This window comes from Lynx rufus, unplaced genomic scaffold, assembly GCF_022079265.1.
Source record: "Lynx rufus isolate CCGP_SWC_20201006 ecotype Redwood Valley unplaced genomic scaffold, mLynRuf1.p SCAF_5, whole genome shotgun sequence".
NCBI classification, from domain to species: Eukaryota; Metazoa; Chordata; class Mammalia; order Carnivora; family Felidae; genus Lynx; species Lynx rufus.
In genome coordinates, this window is record NW_025814867.1 from 34,202,106 (window position 1) to 34,226,883 (window position 24,778).

Here is a 24,778-nt window from a genome sequence, read left to right on the forward strand (position 1 = left end):
TCTAACTTTTTTTTCAAGTCTTCACAACTGGCGGGTCACTATACTACCTTCACAGAAATGATCCCCTGTTCTCCACCCCCACTTTGCATCACAGCCACTGGAAAACTAGGAGGGGAACTAAGAGAGACTCTTCCAAGGCTTCTTCAACTCACATTTGGGTTTGCTTTCAAGTGTTTGGGTATTTTCTTTTCTCTTAAATAATGGGCTTCTTTTAATGGCCGTATTTTATCTGGTACCAAAACAAATGTTTTATTTATTTATTAGAGAGGGCGCAAGTGAGTGAGGGGCAGAGAGACAGACAGCAGTGGGGGTCATCCACACCCAAAGCAGGGCTCCAACTCACGAACCTTGAGATATGATTTGAGGCGAAGTGACATGATTAACCGACTGAGCTGCCCAGGCGCCCCCAAAAACAAATGTTTTAGACTTAAGTCGAAAAGCAAAGCAAATGTTGAGGTGCCTGGGTGGCTCAGTCAGTTGAGCGTCCAACTTTTGATTTGGGCTCAGGTCATGATCTCCCAGTTCATGGGTTTGAGTCCTGCGTCGGGCTCCGTGCTGAGCCTTATTCAGCACAGAGCCTTATTTGGGATCCTCTCTCTCTGCCCCTCCTCATTTGCTGTCTCTCGCTCTCTCAAAATAAATAAACAAAAAAAAAAAAAAGCAAAGCAAGTGTTTTTAGGCACCTTGTGTTGAACTCTAATTATTAGAGGTCAAAACCTGTTTTCAGTGTGCGTCATGTCCCACATCAAATACTTGGGCATACAGTTTGATTTAATCTTTGTGGAAATCAAACCTGGGGACAGGGTTTTGCCTTTGACTTGGTGAACCGATGTTCTGTGTTGTTCATTTGAAGCAGCATGGTAATATAACAGTGCAGCCTGGATTTGAAGTTAGGCACAGGTCAGGTTCCTGAGCCTCAGTCTCTTCATCTTAAAGATAAGAGGCTATTTGTTTTGTTGTTTTAGTTGTTGAATGAGGTATTTCAGATGTGCAACATATAGAAAATAATATAACAGACAGTTGTATTATTTAACTGGGTTATACCATTTACCCAGTTTAGTAACTAAAGCATTACATTGCAACTGAATTGCCATGTACCTTCCCAATTCCCAGTCCCCTGCCTTGCCCAGATAATCACTGCCGTAATTTTCTTTTCTTTTTTTTTAATTTTTAATGTTTATTTATTTTTGAGAGAGACAAAGTGTGAGCAGGAGAGGGGCAGAGAGAGAGGGAGACACAGAATCTAAAGCAGGCTCCCGGCCCTGAGCGGTTAGCACAGAGCCTGACGTGGGGGCTCAAACTCACAAACCGTGAGATATGACCTGAGCTGAAGTCAGATGCTTAGCTGACTGAACCACCAGGCGCCCCTGCCATAATTTTTTAAAAAGATTTTAAAGTAATCTCTACACCCAATGTGGGGCTTGAACATACAACCCCGAGATCGAGTCACATGCTCTACTGACTGAGCCAGCCAGGCACTCCTCACTGTTGTAATTTTGATGTTTGTCATTCTCATACAAGTCTATATTCCTTTCCTATATAAACATATATCCCTAAACAGTACACAATACTATTTAAAATTTTAAATATCCTCTTCATGTATCCTTCTTGCAACATGCTTTTTTTCCCACTCAACATTGTTTTTGAGATTTATCTAAGTTGACATGTGCAACTCAAGTTTCTTTTCACTCTTTCATTCAACCATACGAATTTAGTCATCCACTCACCTCAGTAGTTTTCAGATGATCAGTAATACCATCAGTGCTCTAATGAACATCTCTGTGTATGTCCCTTGAGGATATGCTTAAGAGTTTCTCTTGGGCCTTGCTATTTAAAGTGTGTCATTGAACTAGCAGCAACGACATCATCTAGGAGCTTGTTAGGAGTTAAGAATCTCCCGTCCTTCCCCAGGCATACTCAGAGTCTGTGTTTTAATAAGCCCCCGTGGTGATTTATATGTACGTCAAAGATTGAGAAGCACTGCCCTTAATACACTCAGAAGTGGGATTACTAAATCAAAGGTAGGTGTATCTTCAGTATCACTAGATATTTGCCAAATTGTTCTCATAGGTGGTTGTGCCATTATAAATTTTGACCAGAAGTTCTTTTCTTCATATCTTCAACTGGAAGTTGTCAAGATTTTAAAATTTTGCCAATCCAATGTTTTTTTTTTTAAGTGGTGCCTTTTATTTTTATTATTTCTAACGTTTTTATTTATTCATTTAAGTAACCTCTACACCCAACATGGAACTCAAAATCATGACCCTGAGATCAAGAGCCGCATGCTCTTCTGACTGAGCCAACCAGGTGCCCCCCTAAAAATGGTATCTTATTTTAATTTTTCTCTGATTACTAGTGAAGTCGAGTCTCCTACGTGTTTATTGGACACTCAGGTTTTCTCTTCCAAGAATTACCTTTTCATTTCTTTTGCATGTTTTTCTACTGAGTTGACATTTTCTAATAGGTTTGTAATAGTTCTACATATATTCTGGAGCTAATCTTTTAGCTGTAGCCTTTCTCTTACAGCAGTACAAAATGTGCAAGATATCAACAAGTCTCCCAGTCATCCCTCTAAACTAACACAGTTATCTGCTTCGTCTAACAAGCTTGGAGTGCAGGGACCACATACTGCTGGATCCCCCAGGAGCTAGCACACTCCCCACTGACGATAGACAGATTCATGTTACTGCGGTTCACAGGTCTGGCCTGCAGCTATACATGTGGGCAGCAATGGGAACGAATGGCATCAATGAACAAGTGTGTAGACCAAAAAAAAAAAAAAAAAAAAAGAAGGGAGTCTAAGATTAAATCCTGAAGAGCTATAGCATCTGAGACTGGCTAAGGGCAAAGAAGATCTTAAGTAAGGAAATCACAAAGCTATAAAATAAAATACAGACATATTTGACTATGTAGAAATTTTAAAGTTGCAAGGTAAAAAAGTACCATAAAAAAAGGTAATAAACAATATGGGGCACCTGGGTGGCTTAGTCGGTTAAGCATCTGACTTGGGCTCAGGTCATGATCTCACAATTGGTGAGTTCAAGCCCTGCACTGGGGTCTGTGCGGACAGCTCAGAGCCTAGAGCCTGCTTTAGATTCTGTGTCTCCCTCTCTACCCCTCTCCCACTTGCATTTTCTTTCTCTCTCTCTCTCTCTCTCCCCGCTACCCTCTCTCTCAAAAATAAACATTAAAAATTTTTTAAATAAAAATAAATGCTCAAATTAATTTATAGTTAGGGAAATTATTTTAACAATGAAAACAGCAACAACAAAAAAAAACCCACAAAACAATGACATATTGCTGTCTGAGATGTGGAAGGGTACCCCTTTATACTATGAGGGTGAAATAAGTATTTTAAGTTCTTAGTAAAACAATCTGACATTTACTAAATTTAAAAATTCAATTTACAGGTGAACCTAGGTGGTTCAGTTAAGCAACCAACTCTTTATATCGCCTCAGGTCATGATCTCACAGTTCATGAGATCGAGCCCTGTGTTGGGCTCCACACTGAGCATGGAGATTGCTTGGGATTCTCTTTCCCCTCTCTCTCTGCCCCTGCCCCACTTGTGTGTGCGCTTGCTGTCTCTCAAAATAAATATATTTTTAAGTTTATTTATTTGAGAGAGAGAGAGAGAGAGAGAAAGAGCGCCCACAAGCAGGGGAGGGGAAGAGACAGAAAAATCCCAAGAAGGTTCCACCTATGGTCCTCGTGCAGAGCCCAGCACAGGGCTCCAACTCACGAAACTGCAAGATCATGACCTGAGCCGAAATCAAGAGTCAGCAGCTTAACTGACTGAGCCACCCAACTGCCCCTCAAAATAAATAAATAAACATTAAAAAAATTAAAATTCCATTTACATAAAGTTCAAAAACTTTTATAAGTCCATATAATGCTCACCATTTAACCCTGGGAATGTTGACTGATTCTACCAGAGTCCAAGAGACTAAATAGCATTTTTTATAGTTCAGCAGGGCTGGGGGGACAAAACTTGGGGTCCAGGAATGCCAATGTTGGGGGGCAACTCTAGCAAAACTCCCACATTTTGCGCTGGAGCCCCAAAGAGCATAACTTAAGAAGTAATAAAGACTTGATTTTTTCTTGAAATTAGTTACCTTGGATGTGAGTATCCAGCATAAATAAATACACAGCAAATGAGACAGGACAACATGAATTGGTGTTAGCAAAAATAATGCAGCAATAGAAACAGACCCATAGGGGCTGCGGTTTAAGAGTTCATTAAAGATGTAGAACTTAACATAACTATGTTTAAAATGTTCAAGATAACAAAAGACAACTCTGAGAATTTCAAAGGGAACAGGAAAAAAAAAACCAAGATACTATGCAAAATTTAAATAGAACCAAATAGAAATTGTAGAATTGAAAAATATACAATGAAATTAGTAACTCAAAATCAGAAAAATACAAAACTGGAAGAGATGTAAGAAGAAAATATCTAGAAGAAAAATACAAAGAGATTACAGAGAAGACAGTAATAAATACAGACTGCACAGTTAAAGGTCAAATAAATATAAATGGAGTTGCAAAAGGAGAGAAGTATGCAGAAGCAGATTAGAAGAGAAATTTCCAAATGATGTAAGGTAGCAAGCTATAGATTCAAGGAGTTCTGCAGACTATAACCAGGGAGAATACAAAAACAAAACAAAGCAACAAAAGAAAACAAAACAACCACCCAGGTATATCATAGTAAAAATTAAAACTTAAAACTTACTATGATATACCTGGGGTGGTTGTTTTGTTTTCTTTTGTTGCTTTGTTTTGTTATCTCCCTGGTTATAGCCAAATTATGGAAAGAGCCTAAAATTCCATCAACTAATGAATGGATAAAGAAATTGTGGTTTATATACACAATGGAGTAGTACATGGCAATGAAAAAGAATGAAATATGGCCCTTTGTAGCAACGTGGATGGAACTGGAGAGTGTTATGCTAAGTGAAATAAGTCATACAGAGAAAGACAGATACCATATGTTTTCACTCTTATGGGGATCCTGAGAAACTTAACAGAAGACCATGGGGGAGGGGAAGGAAAAAAAAAAAAAGAGAGGGAGGGAGCCAAACCATAAGAGACTCTTAAAAACTGAAAATAAATTGAGGGTTGATGGGGGGTGGGAGGGAGGGGAAAGTGGGTTATGGGCATTGAGGAGGACACCTGTTGGGGTGAGCACTGGGTGTTGTATGGAAACCAATTTGACAATAAATTTCATATTAAAAAATAATAAAAGTACTGAGTAGAAAAAAAATATTAAAATGTTACCTTTTTAAAAAATGTTTATTTAATTTGAGAGAGCAAGCATGTATGAATAGGAGAGGGGCAGAGAGAGAGGGACAGAGAGAATCCCATGCAGGATCCGTGCTGTCAGTGTGGAGCCTGATGTGGGGCTCAGTCTCACGAACCATGAGCTCATGACCTGAGCTGAAATCAAGAGTCAGACGCTTAACTGACGGAGCCACCCAGGTCCCTCTAAAATGTTACATTTTGGGGGCACCTGGGTGGCGCAGTCGGTTAAGCGTCCGACTTCAGCCAGGTCACGATCTCGCGGTCCGTGAGTTCAAGCCCCGCGTCAGGCTCTGGGCTGATGGCTCAGAGCCTGGAGCCTGTTTCCGATTCTGTGTCTCCCTCTCTCTCTGCCCCTCCCCCGTTCATGCTCTGTCTCTCTCTGTCCCCAAAAAAATAAACGTTGAAAAAAAAAAATTAAAAAAAAAAAAAAACTCATTGTAGGGTCGCCTGGGTGGCATCCGTCTTCAGCTCAGGTCATGACCTCACTGTTCTTGGGTTCAAGCCCCGCATCGGGCTCTGTGCTGACAGCTCAGAGCCTGGAGCCTGCTTCAGTTTCTGTGTCTCCCTCCCTTTCTGCCCCTCCCCATTCACACTCTGTCTCTCTGTCTCTGTCTCTGTCTCTCTCTCAAAAATAAACATTAGGGGCGCCTGGGTGGCGCAGTCGGTTAAGCGTCCGACTTCAGCCAGGTCACGATCTCGCGGTCCGTGAGTTCGAGCCTCGCATCGGGCTCTGGGCTGATGGCTCAGAGCCTGGAGCCTGTTTCCGATTCTGTGTCTCCCTCTCTCTCTGCCCCTCCCCCGTTCATGCTCTGTCTCTCTCTGTCCCAAAAATAAATAAACGTTGAAAAAAAAAATTAAAAAAAAAATAAATAAAATGTTACATTTTGGGGTGCCTGGGTGGCTCCATTAGTCAAGCATCTGACTCTTGGTTTCTGGCTCAGGTCATGAGCTCACAGTTCATGAGTTCAAGCCCCACATTGGGCTCCACTCTGTGCAGAGCCTGCTAGTAATTCTTTCTCCCTGTCTCTCTGCCCTTCCCCTGCTTGCTCTGTCTCTCTCTCAAAATAGATAAACTCAAAAATAAATAAATAAATAAAATGTTGCCTTTTTCTGTAGAAAAGATATAAGCAAGATGGCAAAGGAAAGATCCCTTCAAAGGATCTTCAAAGGAAATAAGTAATTACCAACCTAAATCTTTACACCCAAGAAAACTAACATTTATAATCAGGCAAATAAAAGTTTGATGAAATTAAGAGTAGAACAATGAAAAGAAATATGAAAGGGTTTTCTTTGGTCTAAGAAAAAAGATGATCCCAGGTGAAAACTTAAAAATGCAAGAATGGGGTGCCTGAGCGGCTCAGTCGGTTAAGTGTCTGACTTTGGCTCAGGTCATGATCTCATGGCTTATGGGTTCCAGCCCTGCATCAGGCTCTGTGCTGACAACTCAGAGCCTGGAGCCTGTTTCAGATTCTGTGTCCCTCTCTTGCTCTGCCCCTCCCTCGCTCATGCTCTGTCTCTCTTTCAAGAATAACATTTTTAAAAAAATGCAAGAAAAAAGATGAAAAGCAATGATGATGGTAAAAATGTATGTATAAATCTTCCTTGAGTTATGATGGGGTTATGTCCCAATAAAGCCATTGTAATTTGAAAAGAGCGTAAGTCAAAAATGCGTTTAAAACTGACCGAACATCATACCTGAGCTTAGCCTGCCTTCAACATGTTCAGAACACTTACGTTAGCCTACAGCTGGGCAAAATCATTAAACACAAAGCCTATTTTATAATAAAGTGTTGAATGTTTCATATAATTTATTCAACATTGCACTGAAAGTGAAATACAGAAAGGTTGCATGGGTGTGGAATGGTTTTAAGTTTTTCATTTACCCCCATGATGGCATGCCTGAATAGGAGCTGTGGTTTACTACCACTGCCCAGAATCACAATAGTGTATCATACTACATTATCACTAGTCCAGGAAAAGAGCAAAATTCAAAATTTGAAATGAGTACTTTCACACCATCGTAAAATTGAAAAATTTTAAGTCAAACCATTGTTAAATTGGAGACCATCTATATATCTAAATGAACAGTAGCTATATAAAACAATACGTTCTGTAGGATTTAACAATGATATACAATTGAAATCCAACAACAATACCATATAGATTTGGAGAGAAGTAAATAGATTCACTAGCATTTTCTGGGAAGATGATAAAAGTACCAAGTAACATTGGACAAGGATAAGTCTATTATGCAAGTTGTAACCCAGTTTAATCAATAAAAGAATGGCAAAAGAGTGTGATTTCCAAATTAACAGAAAAAATATTTTAGAATTCCATTAAAACTGGAAAGAAAATTGGGGTGCCTGGGTGACTCAGTTGGTTAAGTGTCCGATTCTTGATTCTGGCTCAGATCATGATCTTATGGTTGGTGGAGCCCCCGTGTCAGGCTCCTTGCTGACAGCATGGAGCCTGCTTGGAATTCTCTCTCCCTCTCTCGGCCCCTCCCCTGTTCCAGCGCTTTCTCTCTCTCAAAATAAATAAATAAACATTAAAAAACAAAACAAAACAAAAACTGGAGGGAACCTATGTGGTTCAGTCAGTTAAGCATCCAGCTCTTGATTTCAGCTCAGGTCATGATCTCATGGTTCATGTGTTCAAGCCCCATATAGAATTCTCTCTCCTTGTCCTTCTCTCTCTGCCCCTCCCCTGCTTGCTTGCTCTCTGTCAAAAATAAATAGACTTTAAAAAAATAAATAAAAAATTAGAAAAAGAAACTGGGGAGAAAATAATGGAAAAAGGAACACAAAGAAAAGCTAGAAAAAAATAAAACTACATAGTAAGATGGTTCACTTGACTCCAAATATATTTGCAATTACATTAAATGTAAATGTGACTGTTTAACAGATTTAACAGAAACACTGAAGGGGCGCCTGGGTGGCTCAGTCGGTTAAGCATCCAACTCTTCATTTTTGGCTCGGGTCATGATCTCATAGGTTTGTGAGTTCAAGCACCATATCGGGCTCTGCGCTGATAGTGTGGAGCCTGCTTGGGATTTTCGCTCTTTCCCTCTCTCTTTGCCCCTCTCCTGCTGTGCTCACATTCTCTCTCTTAAAAAAAAAAGAGAGAGGGGCGCCTGGGTGGCGCAGTCGGTTAAGCGTCCGACTTCAGCCAGGTCACGATCTCACGGTCCGTCAGTTCGAGCCCCGCGTCAGGCTCTGGGTGGATGGCTCGGAGCCTGGAGCCTGTTTCCGATTCTGTGTCTCCCTCTCTCCCTGCCCCTCCCCCGTTCATTCTCTGTCTCTCTCTGTCCCAAAAATAAATAAAAATGTTGAAAAAAAATTAAAAAAAAAAAAAGAGAGAGAGAGAAGGAGAGAAACATTTATAAGGATTATAAACAGATTAAAGAAAAAGCACATCATGCAATCACTAACCAGATGAAAGCTGCCACAACTATATTAATATCAATTAAAATAGACATTAAGGCAAAAAAGCATTATCAGAAACACAGAGAATACTTTAAAGCAATTTTTCAAATGGTTCAATTCACCAGGGATATAAATGAACTCTAAATTTGTAAGCACCTAATATTTCCTCAAACTCTATAAATACTGATATAACTAGAATAAGCAAACACAAAATCATAGTGAGATATTTTAACTGATCTCTCTCATAAATACTCGGCAAAAACTCAGTAAAAATATATAAATTTAAACAACTCAACAGAATTGATCTAATGAACATATATAGAACACTATGTTAACTGCATAATATGGATTTTTTTCATATGCACACTGAATATTTATAACACTTGACCATATTGTGTCATAAAAACAAGCCTCACAAATTTGAAACAACTGAAATCATATAGTTATGTTCTCTGAATGCCATGCAGTCTAGAAATCAACAAGAAAATCCACATGTATTTGGAAAATGAATATACTTCTAAATAATCAGCAAGTCACACAAAAAGAAAAATGGAGATTAGAAAATACTTTTTACTGAAAGGTAATGAAAAGACTTCATCTCTGAATTATGGGATGCAGATAAATATTGTTCTTATAAGGGCTAAAGTTGACAGCTAAGCAACCATCACAAAATTGGAAGGGGAAAATAAGACCAAATAAAGTAGAAGGAAGCTAATAATAGGGATGGAAGGAAATGCAGAACACAAAGACACATTGGAGAATCAAAAAAGCCAAAAACTAATTCTTTGTAAAGATCAATACAATTGAAAAACCTCTGTGAGACTAATTAAGAAAGCAGAGGAGGCATTGACTAATACCAAGAATGAAAAGAGGGCATCAATACAAATCCTGCAACATTAATAAACTCCTAACACATCAATTACTTTATAGAAATAACATTTAAAATGCAGATGGACATATTCCTAGAAATTACAACTCTTTAAAATGGAGACAATACAATAAAAATCTGAATATTACTCTAGCTGTTAATGAAATCCATACCTCAAAGAAAATATCTGATATATGTCACTGCCCAAATTCCTATCAAATTTTTAAGTAAGAAATAATGACAATAATGACAATCTTACCTGTGTTATAAGGTCAGAGAATCTTGGTAACAAAGCCTGACACAGACCTTAAAAGAAATTTATGGGCCAATCCCATTGATAAAATAGATGTAAAAATCCCAAATGAAATATTGGTAAATGAAATCCTGCAATATATTAAAATACATCATAATCAAATTGGGCTCATTCTAGGAATGTAAACTTTAGTTTAAAATATGGAAATCGGGGTGCCTGGCTCAGTCGGTTGGGCGTCCAACTTCAGCTCAGGTCATGATCTCACGGTCCGTGAGTTCGAGCCCCGCGTTAGGCTCTGTGCTGACAGCTTAGAGCCTGAAGCCTGCTTCAGATTCTGTGTCTTCCTCTCTCTCTGACCCTCCCCTGTTCATGCTCTGTCTCTCTCTGTCTCAAAAATAAATAAAAATTAAAAAAAAATTTTTTTAATGTGGAAATCAATTGATATAACTTACCAAATGAGAAAAACCTTAGCAAAATGCAGGAAAATAATTAAACTCAGCATCCTTTCATGATTTAAAAAAAAAAAAATCCCTTGGGAATTGAAGCACGCTTCATTAATCTGGTAAAAGATCCAGATTCCAGAGCATAAACCATACTGAATATTGAAATCTTTCCCTTTGGGGCACCTGGGTCGCTCAGTCAGTTGAGCATCTGACTTCGGCTCAGGTCATGATCTCTCAAGTCAGTGAGTTCAAGTCCCGCATCGGGCTCTGTGCTGACAGCTCAGAGCCTGGAGCCTGCTTCGGATTCTGTGTCTCCCTCTCTCTCTGCCCCTCCCCCACTTGTGCTCTGTCTCTGTCTCTGAAAAATAAATAAATGTAAAAAAAAAAAAAATTAAAAAAAAAAACTTTCCCTTTGAGATCAGTAAAAAGAGTGAATATTGCTTCTGTTCAACATTTTATGGCAATTTCTAAACAGTGCAGAAGGTCAAGAAAAAGAAAAAATGTTGAAGGGACCTGAAAGGAAGAAATAAAACTTTATTTGCAGAACATATATGCAAACTCAAAGTAAGTTCTACAAATAGAATAAGAATGTTTAGTATGTCTGCTAAATGCAAACATCAATTGTATGTCTACTGATTGCTCCGAAACTTGTTAAAGCTTTACTGAAATACAGGTTGCTTGGTGGTGCGTGGGTGGCTCAGTTGGTTAAGCATCAGACTCTTGATTTCGGCTCAGGTCATGGTCCCACAATTTGTGAGACCGAGCCCTGGGTTGGGCTCTGTGCTAACAGTGTGGAATCTGCTTGGGATTCTCTCTCACCTTTTTGCCCCTCCACTCTCTCTCTGTCTCAATAAATATAATACAGGTTGCTGGATTCCATCTCCAGTCTCCAGAGGTTCTGATTCAGCAGGTCTTGTGGAGGGAAGGGAAGTCCTCAAGAATTTGTAGTTGTAAGCAGCTCCCAGGCAATGTGAATACTTCTAGTCAGGGGACCCCATGTGGAAAACCACTGCTATAGATTAGCAACAATGAAACTTAAAATCACTTACCCAGAAATCTAACAAAAGATATATAAGACTACATAGAAAAGTATAAATCATCGTGGACATAATTTAAAGAGGATCTAAATGAAGGATACTCCATTGTCATAGATTGGAAGAGTCAATATTCTGAAAGATGTGAATTTGCCTCAAGCTAATCTACAATTTAATGCAATGCCATTCAAAATTTCCACAGGTTTCTTTTGTAGATCTCAAGCAGATTCTGAAATATGAATTGAGGCATCATTGATAACTGTAAGGAAAAAGCATGGATACTTAAGAAAGAGTCTCTGAGTTTGAATACTGGCTCCTACTTTGTGACTATGGTGAAATCACCTAATTTTCTGTGCCTCAGTTTTCTCATCTGTAAAGCAGGGAAGAACACGTGTACCCATATGGAGGTTGTTACAAAGATTAAACATACAGTTTAGATGCATGCCTAGCTCACACCACATGCTATGTATGAATATGATAAATAAGTTTAAAAAAATAAAAAGAGGGAGATGAAATCTACTGGGTGTCTTCTAGAGTCCAGTAATATCTCCTGCATATATGGACACTTGGGTTATGACAAAAGTGGATCTATAGAACAGTGGGGAAAGGATCCCAATAAAAGAAACTAGGGCAATTTGGTGCCCATATAAGAAAAACACTTCACGCTATATACAAAAAGCAATCTCAGATACATTATAGACCTGAATGGAATAGGTTTTAAAAAAGTTTTTAGAGGATAATCCAGGAGAATATCTTCATGGCCTTACAGGAGGGAAAAACCTGTAGAAGGGATATCAATCATAAGGGGAAATAAATTTTACATTAAAATTAAGATCATAGCTATGAGAAGAAACATTGAGAATGAGAAAGTCACATGCTGAGTGGCAAAGAAATTTTCAACATGTGACCGACAAGAGGCTTGCATATGAAACACACACAGAATTTCACATAACAAAAAACAAAAAGCAAAATTAAAAAAAAACCTCATTAAAACAAACAAGAACTCAAATGGTAGGTATCTAAAATTAATAAATGGACAAAGGAATTAAGCAGGTACTTCACAAAGGAGAAAACCCAATGAACAAAAATATGAAAAAGTAATTTTTTTTTTATTTTTTTTTTTCAACGTTTATTTATTTTTGGGACAGAGAGAGACAGAGCATGAACGGGCGAGGGGCAGAGAGAGAGGGAGACACAGAATCGGAAACAGGCTCCAGGCTCTGAGCCATCAGCCCAGAGCCCGACGCGGGGCTCGAACTCCCGGACCGCGAGATCATGACCTGGCTGAAGTCGGACGCTTAACCGACTGCGCCACCCAGGCGCCCCTGAAAAAGTAATTTAATCTCATTACCAATCAAGGAATGCAAATTACTTCACCTCACACATTAGAATGGCTAAAAATTTTAAAATATTGGCTAACTGGGTACTGGTGAGAATATGGAACAATAAGAATTAAGTACTGGAGGAAGAATAAAGTTGGAACACCACTTATTTAGCATTAGTCAAAATAAAGATAGGCATAATCCTATGACCAATTAATTTTAATCTTAAGTATATACATTGAAATATATACATCCATGAATCAGCAGATAAACTGTCATTATCATAGCAGCATTATTTAATTGTAATAGCCTCAAACTAGAAACCACCTGTATGTGTCCCAACAGTAGCAAAGATTTATAAATTATAGGATACCTCGAAGATGGAATGTTGTGCAGTGATAATGAATTATGCAACCACTTGGCTGAATCTTCAAAACATAATGTTGAGCAAAAGAAGCCCAACCCACTAAGTAGGCTGCATAACTGTAAAGCAAGGAAATAAGATGATTGCCCTCAAAGAAGAGACAGTGATTACCTTGGCAGAGAGGAGGGGGTCCTGACCAAGAAGGGGAACTGGTAGGGATTCTGAAGTGTTGGTAGTGTTCCTTCTTGACCTATCTGATGGCTATCTGGGTGTCTGCTCTAGAATATGCTAATGCTATTTATATGCCTTATTGCTTTATATACTTTATGTGCCATTTCTCACACTAAAAAAAGATACAGAAAAGTAGGGAGTTTCAAAGGGCAGACTTTTCTGAGTGGTAAACCTGGGCTTTATTAAAAGTGGGTTAAAAGTGAGTTCCAAAAATCCATTAGTTACACATTTTAGAGCAGGAATAACCCAGACGGTGATATCGGATACTTTTCCAATCATCAGACAAGAGGATAAAACTGCCACAGATACTGAAGAGGAAGAGGCTCCAGGATGACACGACTGTTGTTTAGATCCCAGCTGGAGCTGGACAAGTGCAGCATTCTGGAGCGGAGGAAGGAGAAGAGGCAGGGGCAAAGAAACAACTACTGAGCCTGTTAGTGCATCCTGTTTTTCCACCCACCCAGGACTTTACAACATGCTGTACCTTCTTGCTTAGTCTCACCTATCGCCCCTTCACCTAGCTTCTGTCTGTCCTTGAAGACTCAGCTCAGACGCCCTCTGACCCAAGAGACCTCAGCCCTTGCCCCCTTCTTTTTAAAAGCTGCCCACCCCCCACAGTCAGGGTCACATGGCAGGTACCTCCCTGCTCTCCTTCCCACAGTCTTTCTCCTTCTACAGACAAGTGACCTCTACATTACAGGCTGCCTGGAAGGTCTGGTGCTGAGAGTCAGGGCCATGGGCTGGACAAGGCAGAACTGAGAATACACTGAAGGACTTCCTCAGTCAGGAGACAGGGATAGAGCTCTGGAAGGGGCTTTCCTTCTCTGAGATTCCTCCCTTTAGTGGCCTTCAAGTAGTAGAAGCAGGGAAAGAAATGAGTTTGCCTCTAAATTGGGACTCAGCATACGTTCCCATTCACCGTCTTAACCTAGCCTCTCACCACCATACAGAAGTGAGTAGGGCAGTTATTATCAGTCCCATTTTACACACTAGGAAGCTCAGACCCTGAGAAATAAAATACCTTACTCAAGGGTCACAGAGGCAGAGCTGGATTGCAAGTATTGGTCTCTACAGCCCAGAGTCTGCCTATAGATATACTAGGTTAATACTCCGAAATTACCCGTTCAACAAAGCCATCCTTTGTCTTCCCAGACCCAGGCAGACACAGATGCTGCCCTCAAGTATGGAAATGTATAGGGTAAAGCAATGTCTTGGATAAACTTGGGGAAGGACCAAAAGACAAGGAGCCAAAAGTTTTGGGCTAAGATTTATTGTTGACCAGAGCACTAAACAGGCAAGGTAATGGGTAACGAGACCCCATGCAACAAGCTGACTCTGCAGCCCAGACTTCTTGGTTAGCTATCCTCTGCCTTCCACCTCCCCTCTCTGGCTCTGACAGAGCCCCTGAGAATCAGAAATATGCAATTCAGGAAGTATGTGGGGAGCACCTGTTACGAGTGTTTGGCAGCTACAGAGGGCTACTGTGTCATAGTGTCCTGGCTATCTTTGAGGGGCTTATGGCAGAGATGGTGGAGGGGGAGTACAGAGTCATCCTGGGCCCACACCCAGGACTGTTTATTTCTCTTTCTTACTCTTGACATTCACATTCATTGTGAATATATGTATTTTTTAAACCAAGGTTCCGTGTAGGGTGAGGAGACCCCTCTGGAAGCAGTGGGGCCCACTTCCAGCTGGCAACATTCACCAGTCTCCAAACTCCTGACCTGCGACCTAGTGCATGTAATGGTAGACTGCTACCAGACAAAGAGCCTTGAACAAATCTATCCTTCACAGTCCTATTCCTGGAACTCTCACTGAGTTTGGACCAGCCCTGAATGGTCAGTTTAGAGGTCAATCTCCATCCTCGGCTGACTTATTTCTAAGAAACTATGACTTCCCCTGAACATCTGCCCCATGGAAGAGAGCTACAAAGTGGCCACAGTCTGGCCTTGGCTTGGGTACTGAGTAACTGAACAGGCATTCTCCCCAACCTCAGGGTACCTCACACAAAGGTATGGAAACTTGATGAGCCTCAGGCACCAACTATGGTCCAAGAGGCTTCCCACACTGCCTGTTGGGGCTGGGAAGCAGAGGTAGAAGTCAGAGAAGAGACCATGAGCCTCAGCCTATTCCTCAGATTGATTTGTCCCTTAACTTGGCCATTTCTTAGAGTCCCAGTGCCAAGATCTAAAGGCCTGTGCTGTCCATAAAGAAGCAGCCCACAAATCCCAAGAGCAGCTGAAACCAGCTCACCCATTTATTTGACTGAGAACATGAAGGAGGACAACAAAATTAAACAATCTTTAATAAAATTCCTATAGAAAACTCAGTCACAGGGCAAATAATCAGTTCTCTTTCTCATGTCACTGAGGACTGAGAGCTCCCAAAAGTCTTTGGAGAAAAAGCAGTAGTTTTGATGGATATTGCCAGTACTCAGAAAGAGCATCCGTTTACACATTCAAACCAGTAGTTCTTATTGCACATATTAACATTATTTGCCATCTAGCACCCTAAAGATATGGTACCTCAACAAATAAAATAAATTAAAGAATTCCATGTGGCATGAAACCATTTCAATTTGAGCTAATATCCTTGAAAAAATCACATTATTACAAGTTTTAATAAATACAGTAAGAACAGCTGGCATTTTACTAAAATACTGAATTTTAGGTGTGGAGATGATTCCATAAATAGTTTCCTTTTCATTTGCTTTCTGTATTGGATGCATTTGCTCAAGTATTATGCTCTATGAAATGAACTCTTTCATAGATACCATGTAAAAACTGACAAGTACTATGTGCCTCATTACAGAAGCAACTGGAAGAACTGGATCACATAGCTAACTAAAAAAAGTAACTTAGGAAAAAGCTCTTCTTTTTGTAAAACTTTAAAACACAGACTGAAAAAAAAAACCAAAGAAATGTCTTTCTATATAGAACTCCCACTAGAAATTTTATAAATATATATGCAACATATATATTATATTTGCCTCACCAGCAGGTCTTCAGCAAGCCTGCTAGAAATGATGCTGTCCTGGTAGATAAATATCAACAAAAGAATTAATGTTTCCATAGATTTAGAGATTTCTTTTGAAAAAAAAAAAAAACATAATTTCAAATTATGTTATAATTTGTAGTTTACACAATTTAAAAGGGGAAGAAAGATACCTTTCTTTTAAGCTTCATTTGGAAAATAAGAACAACTACCAGTGCCCAGGAGTGGGTAAGTCGGCTGAGTGATAACACTTGGTCACAATACAAAAAGAAGTATTTACACCCTTCTGGAAAAGTACCAAATACTTAAAAAAAAAAAAAGAAGAAGAAGAAGAAGAAGAAGAAGAAGAAGAAGAAGAAGAAGACGACGACGACAGAAAACAATCTCTAGTAGCATTCCTCGGCGTGCAAAGTCAGCAGGAAATGATTATCCATAATGTTGAGAGTTTTCATGATGAATCTTGGAAGCATTCAATGAAGCAGAGGGTGGTCATCAGGAACTGTGCAGATTAGGTTCTGTGGGATGCCTTGTTCTTAATTTAAATGAGTTCTAGGATTTCATTCCCTTTAAAACATCTCCGGCAGGGTCATGTTCAATTTAGTGCAAGTGCAAAATGAAAACTAAACAAAACCAACAAATACATTAGGAGCAAAGGCTGATCATTAAGATCTGTAGTCTTTCCGAACTGTGTGGGCCATCCAGTTCACTTTAGTAGTCCAGCTTTCCCTGAGTGCCTCATCAAATTTTTGCTTAAATTGCTTAAGCGCTTCTTCTTCACTCTTTCCTAAGGCAAGAGAGTCCTAAAAATGAAAGGAAAAAATCTGATCGTATACATCCTCCATAGTGACATGCAAATGTTGAAATCTCGGCCATGCCTCCCCAGCCATCACGAAGCTGTGTGCTTCATGTTCTCACAAGAGAATTACTCAGCTTCTTGTCACTACCACTCCTGGGCAGGAACAGTTTCACAGGAAATGGCTCTGTTCCATTCCCTTTGAACATGTGAATGAAATAGGCAGGTACAGCTGAGCTTCATGCCTACAAACTCCAATATACAAAGAAAAGGGTTTTATACCTTAAGATACTGTATATCCTTGACTGATGTGAGCTCAGGAAGCCCTGCAGTCAACATCAGTGCAAAAAGAGTGATGAAGAGATTCCCGTGACGTCGTAAAATCAGATATGCATCCTCACAACACTGGCGGAAACTTGAGTTGATACAACAAATCACAAGAACATGATGTTAGAGGAGAGAGAGCAAATTTCACAAAGGAAAACAAGACAGACATATCTAGACTTTCCATAACAGCAAGAAGTTTTCTACTGAACTAAAGGTTCATTTCTGATTTTTAAAACTCTTTGAAAATTGGCCCAAGAATAAAATTTACATAGAATGTCTAAAATCACACGTATCTTTTCAAAAACCCAACTAAATTGAAATTCTAATAAAAGGCTATATAACATTTACTCTGTGTTTTTTAATTCTATGAGACCTAAAAGCTGTTACAAAACAAATGGTAATTATAACCTGTGAGGATTTCTGAACATATTTCTAGACTCCAGATTTGTAGTCTAACTCCAGAGACTAGTTTGATTTTCCCCAAGTCAGTTTCAGTGCTTTTGCACTACACCTCCCTATCATCTTGCCTTTCCCCCCCTCTCCTTTTAAAGACAATTATTCAAGAGAATCATCCGATGCTATCTCCCTAATTTTGCCAAAAAGAAAAATGAACCCAGATATATATTATGCAGAAACTCAGGCAGAAATAGAAATAATAGCAATCATTTGGCAAGCATATAGTATGAGTTGGTCATATCATATAACTTTAATTATCATAATAGCCCTAAAATTTATTTTTGTCTCTATTTTATTTATTTATATTTTTGTGAGTGAGAGACAGAGAGAGAGAGAGAGAGGTGCAGAGCGGGAGAGAGAATCCGCTGACAGCATGGAGCCCAACGTGGGGCTCAATCTCATGACTGTGAGATCATGACCTGAGCCAAAATCAAGAGTTGGACATTTAACTGACTAAGCCACCCAGGCGCCCTATGTCCCTATTTTAAGGTGAAGAAACGAAGACAAGAAGAAACATACAAATAGTGAGGACTAGACCAGAGATTACAAAGTCCTGAGCCCGGGCTCCCTTAGAATGAGAGCAAAATGGCTGCCTCTCTCAGCATCTTATTATGAAATGTCTTAACAGTTTCAGAAAATTCTCTAAGACAGGTAAAAAGTGGTATACTCTTAGAATAAAACATAGTAGCTTATTTCAAATTTCTAGATTCTATTTCCCCTCTCTACACCAGAACATGGATCTGACAGGCAAATTCCCCCAAAGCCTCCCAGGTAGCAGTCTGTTTCCCTGAACTAAATATATCTCAGCTAAGAAATGCTAGTCTAGCTAGTCAGATGAGAAAATGTCAGATGTTTATCCATGACATGAGGGCAATACTCACCGGCCAAATTTTTCTGTGTTTCCTGTTTTTCCTTGTTGAATCACATGAATGAAATCATAGGTAAGAATAAAAGGCACTCGTTCCCTTTTAATGCCAAATTTAGACTTGAAATTTCCAAGAATATGTCCAAAGTCAATGTGGAAGAGCTGGGAAACAAATAGGATTTAATTTCTCTGGTTCCAAATAGAAAGGCAAGATCTCAGCAGTCCTAGACCCCCAATACTACACTGGTCCTCAACTTTTCTTGATGTATAGTTTCCCTCTCTTTTCTCTCTCTTTTCATTGACATATAGTTGATAAATAGTACTGTATTAGTTTCAGGTATACAACAGTGATTTAACAATTATTATAAAATGTTCACGAGCCCTTCTCTCTTTTCAAAAGCAAGAGGTCATATGGGAAGAGTGTTTCTAACATGCATAGATCTTTTATTCTTAATAACAACCTGGACCTAATATTAAACTACATTTACTCAGTGGGAAACACAAATCTTTAAAAAGGAAAATACACCCAAATAATAAACATGTCTGATTTTAAAAAGTCAAATAGTTCCACATATTAAACTATTTCAGTCAATATTTCTACATACAAAAACAAAAAAGAGAGTACATTCTTGCCCCACCAACCCCTCAACACCTTGAGTGCTACCACTTGGAGGTAACTTCTCCCCAATCTTTCATGTGATTTTCTTCCATTTTCAAAAATGGTATGTTTACTCTTATTTTTTACTTCCTAATTTTGAATTACTATTTTTATGATGGAAGGTAAAGATTTAGTACTCTGTGCTGATGCAATGCTATACAATGAGGCATATTATATCACAGTTTCAGGCTATATAAATACATTTCGAAGCTAAGGCATGTGGCAATGGTATGTACTATGACTACATTTTCTTTTTTGCCCATATTTTTCCTTGGCAAAGTTTTTTTTGGGGGGAGGAGGGGCTTAGTGTCCTATGTCCTTATCACTAATTCTTCCCCAGATCTTATATTGAAAGAATAGGGTCATTCTGAATAACTGCAATTGACTTTTCAAACATTAAAGGCTTATCACCTAACTTTGAGCAAATACACCAATGAATACATGAAGCAGATGGTATGTGAAATAAAGGATGGAGAAATAAAGGAAAGCACAAAGACATGACTCCCAGAATCACTAAAGAACCTGCCTGAATTTCACAAGAGACTGTGCTGTATGTAACAGCATCACCAAGGCCCCTGGCAGACTCTGGGGAGCAGCTCACCTGGCCGGTTTTCTTGACCATGATGTTGTCACTATGTCTATCACCAATCCCAAGGACATAAGAAGCTACACAGTAGCCGGCACAGGACAAGGTAAACTCTTCAATGGCTCGGTCTAGGTCATCCCTGAATACAAGAGAGAGAGAGAGGAAAAAAAAAAAAGAAGCAACAAAGGTTTTCAGTCTCTAAAAGTGTGAGATGAGACCCAATTCACACTTCTGTTTCCTTTTTAATTGTGAATAGAAAGGCAACACAGAGCTGCCAAAACCCTATGAGCCAAACATGCTGGATCAGCCAAGAGAGGGAGGGTGATCACTGCAGGAGCAGGGCAGAGAAGAATTAGCAGGAACCAGATAATGGACCTAAGCCATTCAAACTGCTGTGTTTCCCTGGGCTTGGGAGTAGCTTCATATCTGTAATTATACAAGGTCACCATCAGCTTTGCTCAATGATGCTGGGCATTTGAACCTTTTTTGGTCAGTTTGACCTAACACTAGAATTCCATATTGAAAAGTTAACTATTAAATTTTCAACAGTTCAAGTCACTGACTCAAATTAGAAGTTAGTAATACGGATCCTTTAGAGACAAGGTTTTAAGATCAAAATCTGAAAACTAATTCTCAGATACCAGTCCTTGGATTTTGCCAATGATGAAATGTAAGTCCACCTTTGACGTCTTTAGCCAAAAATATTTATAGTGTTTTCCCTCACTGTGAAATTCCTTAATTGCCTATGATCAGGACTTTTCCAACACAGTAACCATTAATAACACAATTCCTAGCATTGTATTTTTTAATTTGGAGAGATCACAGTCTACAAACTCATTTACTTCTATTGTAAAAATCCTCTGAAAACTTACCTAAGTTCATACATACATTCACGTAATTACAGAAGTTGACACATTTAAAAAAATTATTTTTAAAAATGGTAAATTCTTAGATTGTAACTACTACAAGGCTTTGAAATGTGATCTAGATAAAGTAGAATTTAATGCTAACCATCTTTAGGAAGACTTTAGGAAGGCCTATTTATCACTGATCTAACCTGAAATAAAGCAATAAATAACACTACCATTTCCTCTAGGACACTGCTGATTCTACTTGGAAGAATAGTGATTTGTTTGGCTGTTTGTTTGTTCAGAAGAATGATAAACAAACTGACCCAGAGTTATATTCTTTAAGCCAGTTCAGAAGGGCGTCTTTGTTGAAGGCCGCTGCTGCAGCCACATTGCTACTGTTCAGCTGAATGTCAGCAATTGTTTCAGAGGTGCTCACAACTTCGATGAGGCCAGAGCGGTCTCCTGTTGCTAAACAGCCATAAGGCAGCATCCTGAAAGGGAAAAAAAATGGGCATAGTCATATGTGTATGTTATCCATAAAATGAAACATTAATAGAGGAAGTTTCTTCTTTGATGTTTTTAAAAGTTTTATTACTATTGATACCTTTGCCATTTTTCTATTATTGTCATATGGAAAAATACAAGTTCTATTTTCTGTTAGGGAGTAAATCTCGGCCAACAAATGGAGTAATTTACTAGAATGCCAATGTACTAGCTAAATGTATAATTTGTTATCTAGTTATTCTGGTGAAATATTCTACTTTTTTATGTAGATGGACAGAAGCATATCAGAAAAAGGTTTTTGGGGCACCTGGCTGACTCAGTCCTAAGAGTGCAACTCTTGATCTCAGGGTCATGAGTTCTAGTTCCATGTGGGGTGTAGAGATTATTTACATAAATTTTTTAAACCTTAAAAAAAAAAAGTCTTTCATTTTTACTCTAACTTTTGGTGAAAGGAATCACCCTTTATGGAGCACGTAACAAACAGGTGCCACGCAGTGGTCTAGGCACTTTACCCATTACCTTGCTTAATGAATGGCAACTCCATCCTTCTAGTTGTTCAAGCCCACAACCTTAAGGTCAACTTTGACTCTTCATCTCATGCCCAGCATTTACCTGTCTTGAAAATGTGTAAAGTACTTCTCTGCCTCTACTCTTCCTTCTGCTTCTACCATAGACCAAGCCACTATCAACCCTTACTCAATTATTCAAGTTTCCTTATTAGTCTGCTTCCACATCATAGTCTGTTTTAAATGCAACAGCAATACAGGGGTGCCTGGGTGGCTCAGTCGGTTAAGTCTGAGTCAGTCTGACATCAGCTCAGGTCATGATCTCGTTTATGAGTTCCAGCCCTGCATCAGGCTCTATGCTGACAGCTCAGAGCATGGAGCCTGCTTCAAATTCTGCATCTCCCTCTCTCTCAGGCCCTCCCTAACTCGTGCACTCTCTCACTTTCTGTCTCTCAAAAATGAATGAACATTAAAAAAAAATGCAACAGCAATATAATCCATTTTATTTTATCTATTTTTCAATATATGAAATTTATTGTCAAATTGGTTTCCATACAACACCCAGTGCTCATCCCAAAAGATGCCCTCTTCAATACCCATCACTAATCCATTTTAAAAGTATGCATATTATGTCACTCCATGTCAATTTCTGCAAAGGCTTTCCACCTTAGGGTGAAAGCCGACATGTTTGCCTAGTTCACAAAGCCAGCCTTCAATCTGGTCCCACTTCACCTCTCCTAGTATCCTCCCTCTTGCTCACTTTATCCCTACTACACCAGCTTCCTTGCTATTCCTCAAGCAGATCAGGCATAATATTCCCTCATTCCTTTACATGTGTTATTTTCTCTGCCTAGCACATCTTTCCCTAAGACTTCTACATGATTTACTTCTTTACCCAAGACATCTACATGACCCTCTTTGACACCTTTGCTGAAATGTTACTGTCTCAGTGAGAAATTCCTGATCATCCTATCTGAAATTGTGACACTGTCTGTGACATAATACTTACTATCTCTTCCCCACTTTATTTCCTCTTTAGCCTTCAACACAATCCAAACATCTTGCACATTTTATTTATGTGTTTGCTTACAGTCTCTCTCTCTACCACTAGGATGAAAGTTCTACCAGGCAGGGATGTTTTGTTCCCTGCTATATCCCCAGTGCCTGAGAATGTGCCTAGCACAAAGTAGACACTCAATAAATTAAAAAAAATTTTTTTAATGTTTATTTTTGAGAGAGAGAAGCAGGGGAGGGGCAGAGAGAGAGAGAGAGGGAGACACAGAATCTGAAGCAGGCTCCAGGCCCTGAGCTGTCAGCACAGAGCCCATTGTGGGCCTTGAACTCACAAGCTGTGAGATCATGACCTGAGCCGAAATCAGACACTCAACAGAATGAGTCACCCAGGCGCCCCTAAATATTTTTGAATGAATAGACAAATTTAATAATAAAAATCCTTGTAAGGTAAGATCTCAATTTTACAAATGAGAAACAAAAGTAACTTGGAAAAGGTCACATATTTAACTAAGTCTAAGATCTAAAACAAGTCTGTGTGGCTCTAAAACTCTCTTTATAACTTAACACAGTCTCTAGAATCACTGACCGTGTAACAGCCCTCTCGAGCTGTTCTTGTTAAAATAATTTTTGCTAAATCGATAGGTAGCACTTTGCTTTGAATTTCATTTATACGATCCCTAATGAAAATAAACATTTTCTCAGGTCTCTTTTAGCCATTGTTTAAAAAATGTTTGTTTGTTTATTTATTTTAAGAGAGTGAGCACGTGCACGAGTGGGGGAGAGACAGAGAGAGGGAGAGAGAGAATCTCAAGCAGGTTCTGCATTGTCAGCGCAGAGCCCTATGCAGGGCTCAATCTCGTGAACTGTGAGATCATGACCTGAGCGGAAATCAAGAGTCAGACACTTAACCAACGGAACCACCCAGGTGCACCTCTTTTAGTCATTTAAAAATAATTTCTTTTGTGAACTGAGTATTTACACTCTTTCCCTATTTATTAGGGTTTTAAATATTTTCATTAGTGATACATAGGACATCTTTACATATTAACATTATCCTTTTCTTCTTTTGGCTGTAAACATCTTCTCCAGTTTTGTAAAAACTGTATTACCATTACAGTGACTCCAAAATGGAATGTGATACCTTGGGAAGTTCAAATAAAAGGTGACTAGAGAAAATGCAATGGTGAAATTCATGGACTCAATTAATATATGGGTACAGCTAAGTGCCAAGCATTGTTTGCTGCTGGTGACACAAAAAGGAGCAAAAAAAAAAAAAAAAGCAGTCCTTGCGCTCACTGAGCAGACAAGGCACAAATGCACAATGTGCATGTGATCTCTGAATGAGAATTGCTGTGAGAACATGTCGAGAGTTAGGCAGCATCTTGATGAGTAGGAAGGACAGCACAGCTAGAGGAAAATACAAGGAGGAGTGCAAAGGCAAGGTGAGGACCAGAAACCATCAGTGTTGGAAAGACTATGCAGGGCCCTATAGGCCATGTAAGAACTTCTGTCATTCTGCTAAAGACACTCAGAAAGCTTTGAAGGACTTTATGAAAGAGGTGTGTGTGTGTGTGTGTGTGTGTGTGTGTGTGTGTGTGTGTGTGTGTGTCAGAGAATGTATGAATGTGTTACTGTGTCTAATAATCAGATAAAAGAGCCGATTTTAATAAACAGTCCCTAAATTTCGATACAACCAAGAATTCAATTATTTTATGCCTCTTCTAAGCACTTTCTTAGTTCTAACAAAGTAAGGTCGGGAACAGAATCACAAAACTACATGCTGGCAGTGTGATATACCAACAGACTGCTTTTCATCTGTTTTTGTTTTGTTTTTGTTTTTGTTTCCTTTAAAAAGTTACCTTTCAATAAGCAAAGTAGCTTGGAGCATGGAAGCTTTCCCAACACCCCTATTCTTATCATGACACAACACATGTGAGGCAAACACTGCGTGGTTTAACTGCACTTTGGCTCACTTTCCTGCTTCT

The 24,778-nt window shown here is 39.2% G+C and overlaps 1 protein-coding gene across 3 annotated transcripts in view; it reads right to left on the bottom strand.

Moving 5' to 3' along the window:
• Window positions 1–15,465: 15,465 nt before the first annotated feature.
• Window positions 15,466–24,778, bottom strand: part of PIK3CB (phosphatidylinositol-4,5-bisphosphate 3-kinase catalytic subunit beta) — a 182,221-nt gene continuing 172,908 nt past the window's right edge. For all 3 annotated transcript variants that reach the window (XM_047098635.1, XM_047098638.1, XM_047098637.1), the window contains exons 20-24: window positions 21,093–21,260; window positions 19,934–20,057; window positions 18,691–18,836; window positions 17,309–17,441; window positions 15,466–17,033 (exon numbers count right to left, since the gene is read on the bottom strand). In XM_047098635.1, coding sequence (XP_046954591.1) covers window positions 16,896–17,033; window positions 17,309–17,441; window positions 18,691–18,836; window positions 19,934–20,057; window positions 21,093–21,260 — 709 coding nt within the window. In that variant the 3' untranslated portion in view covers window positions 15,466–16,895. The remainder of the gene's footprint in view (window positions 17,034–17,308; window positions 17,442–18,690; window positions 18,837–19,933; window positions 20,058–21,092; window positions 21,261–24,778) is intronic.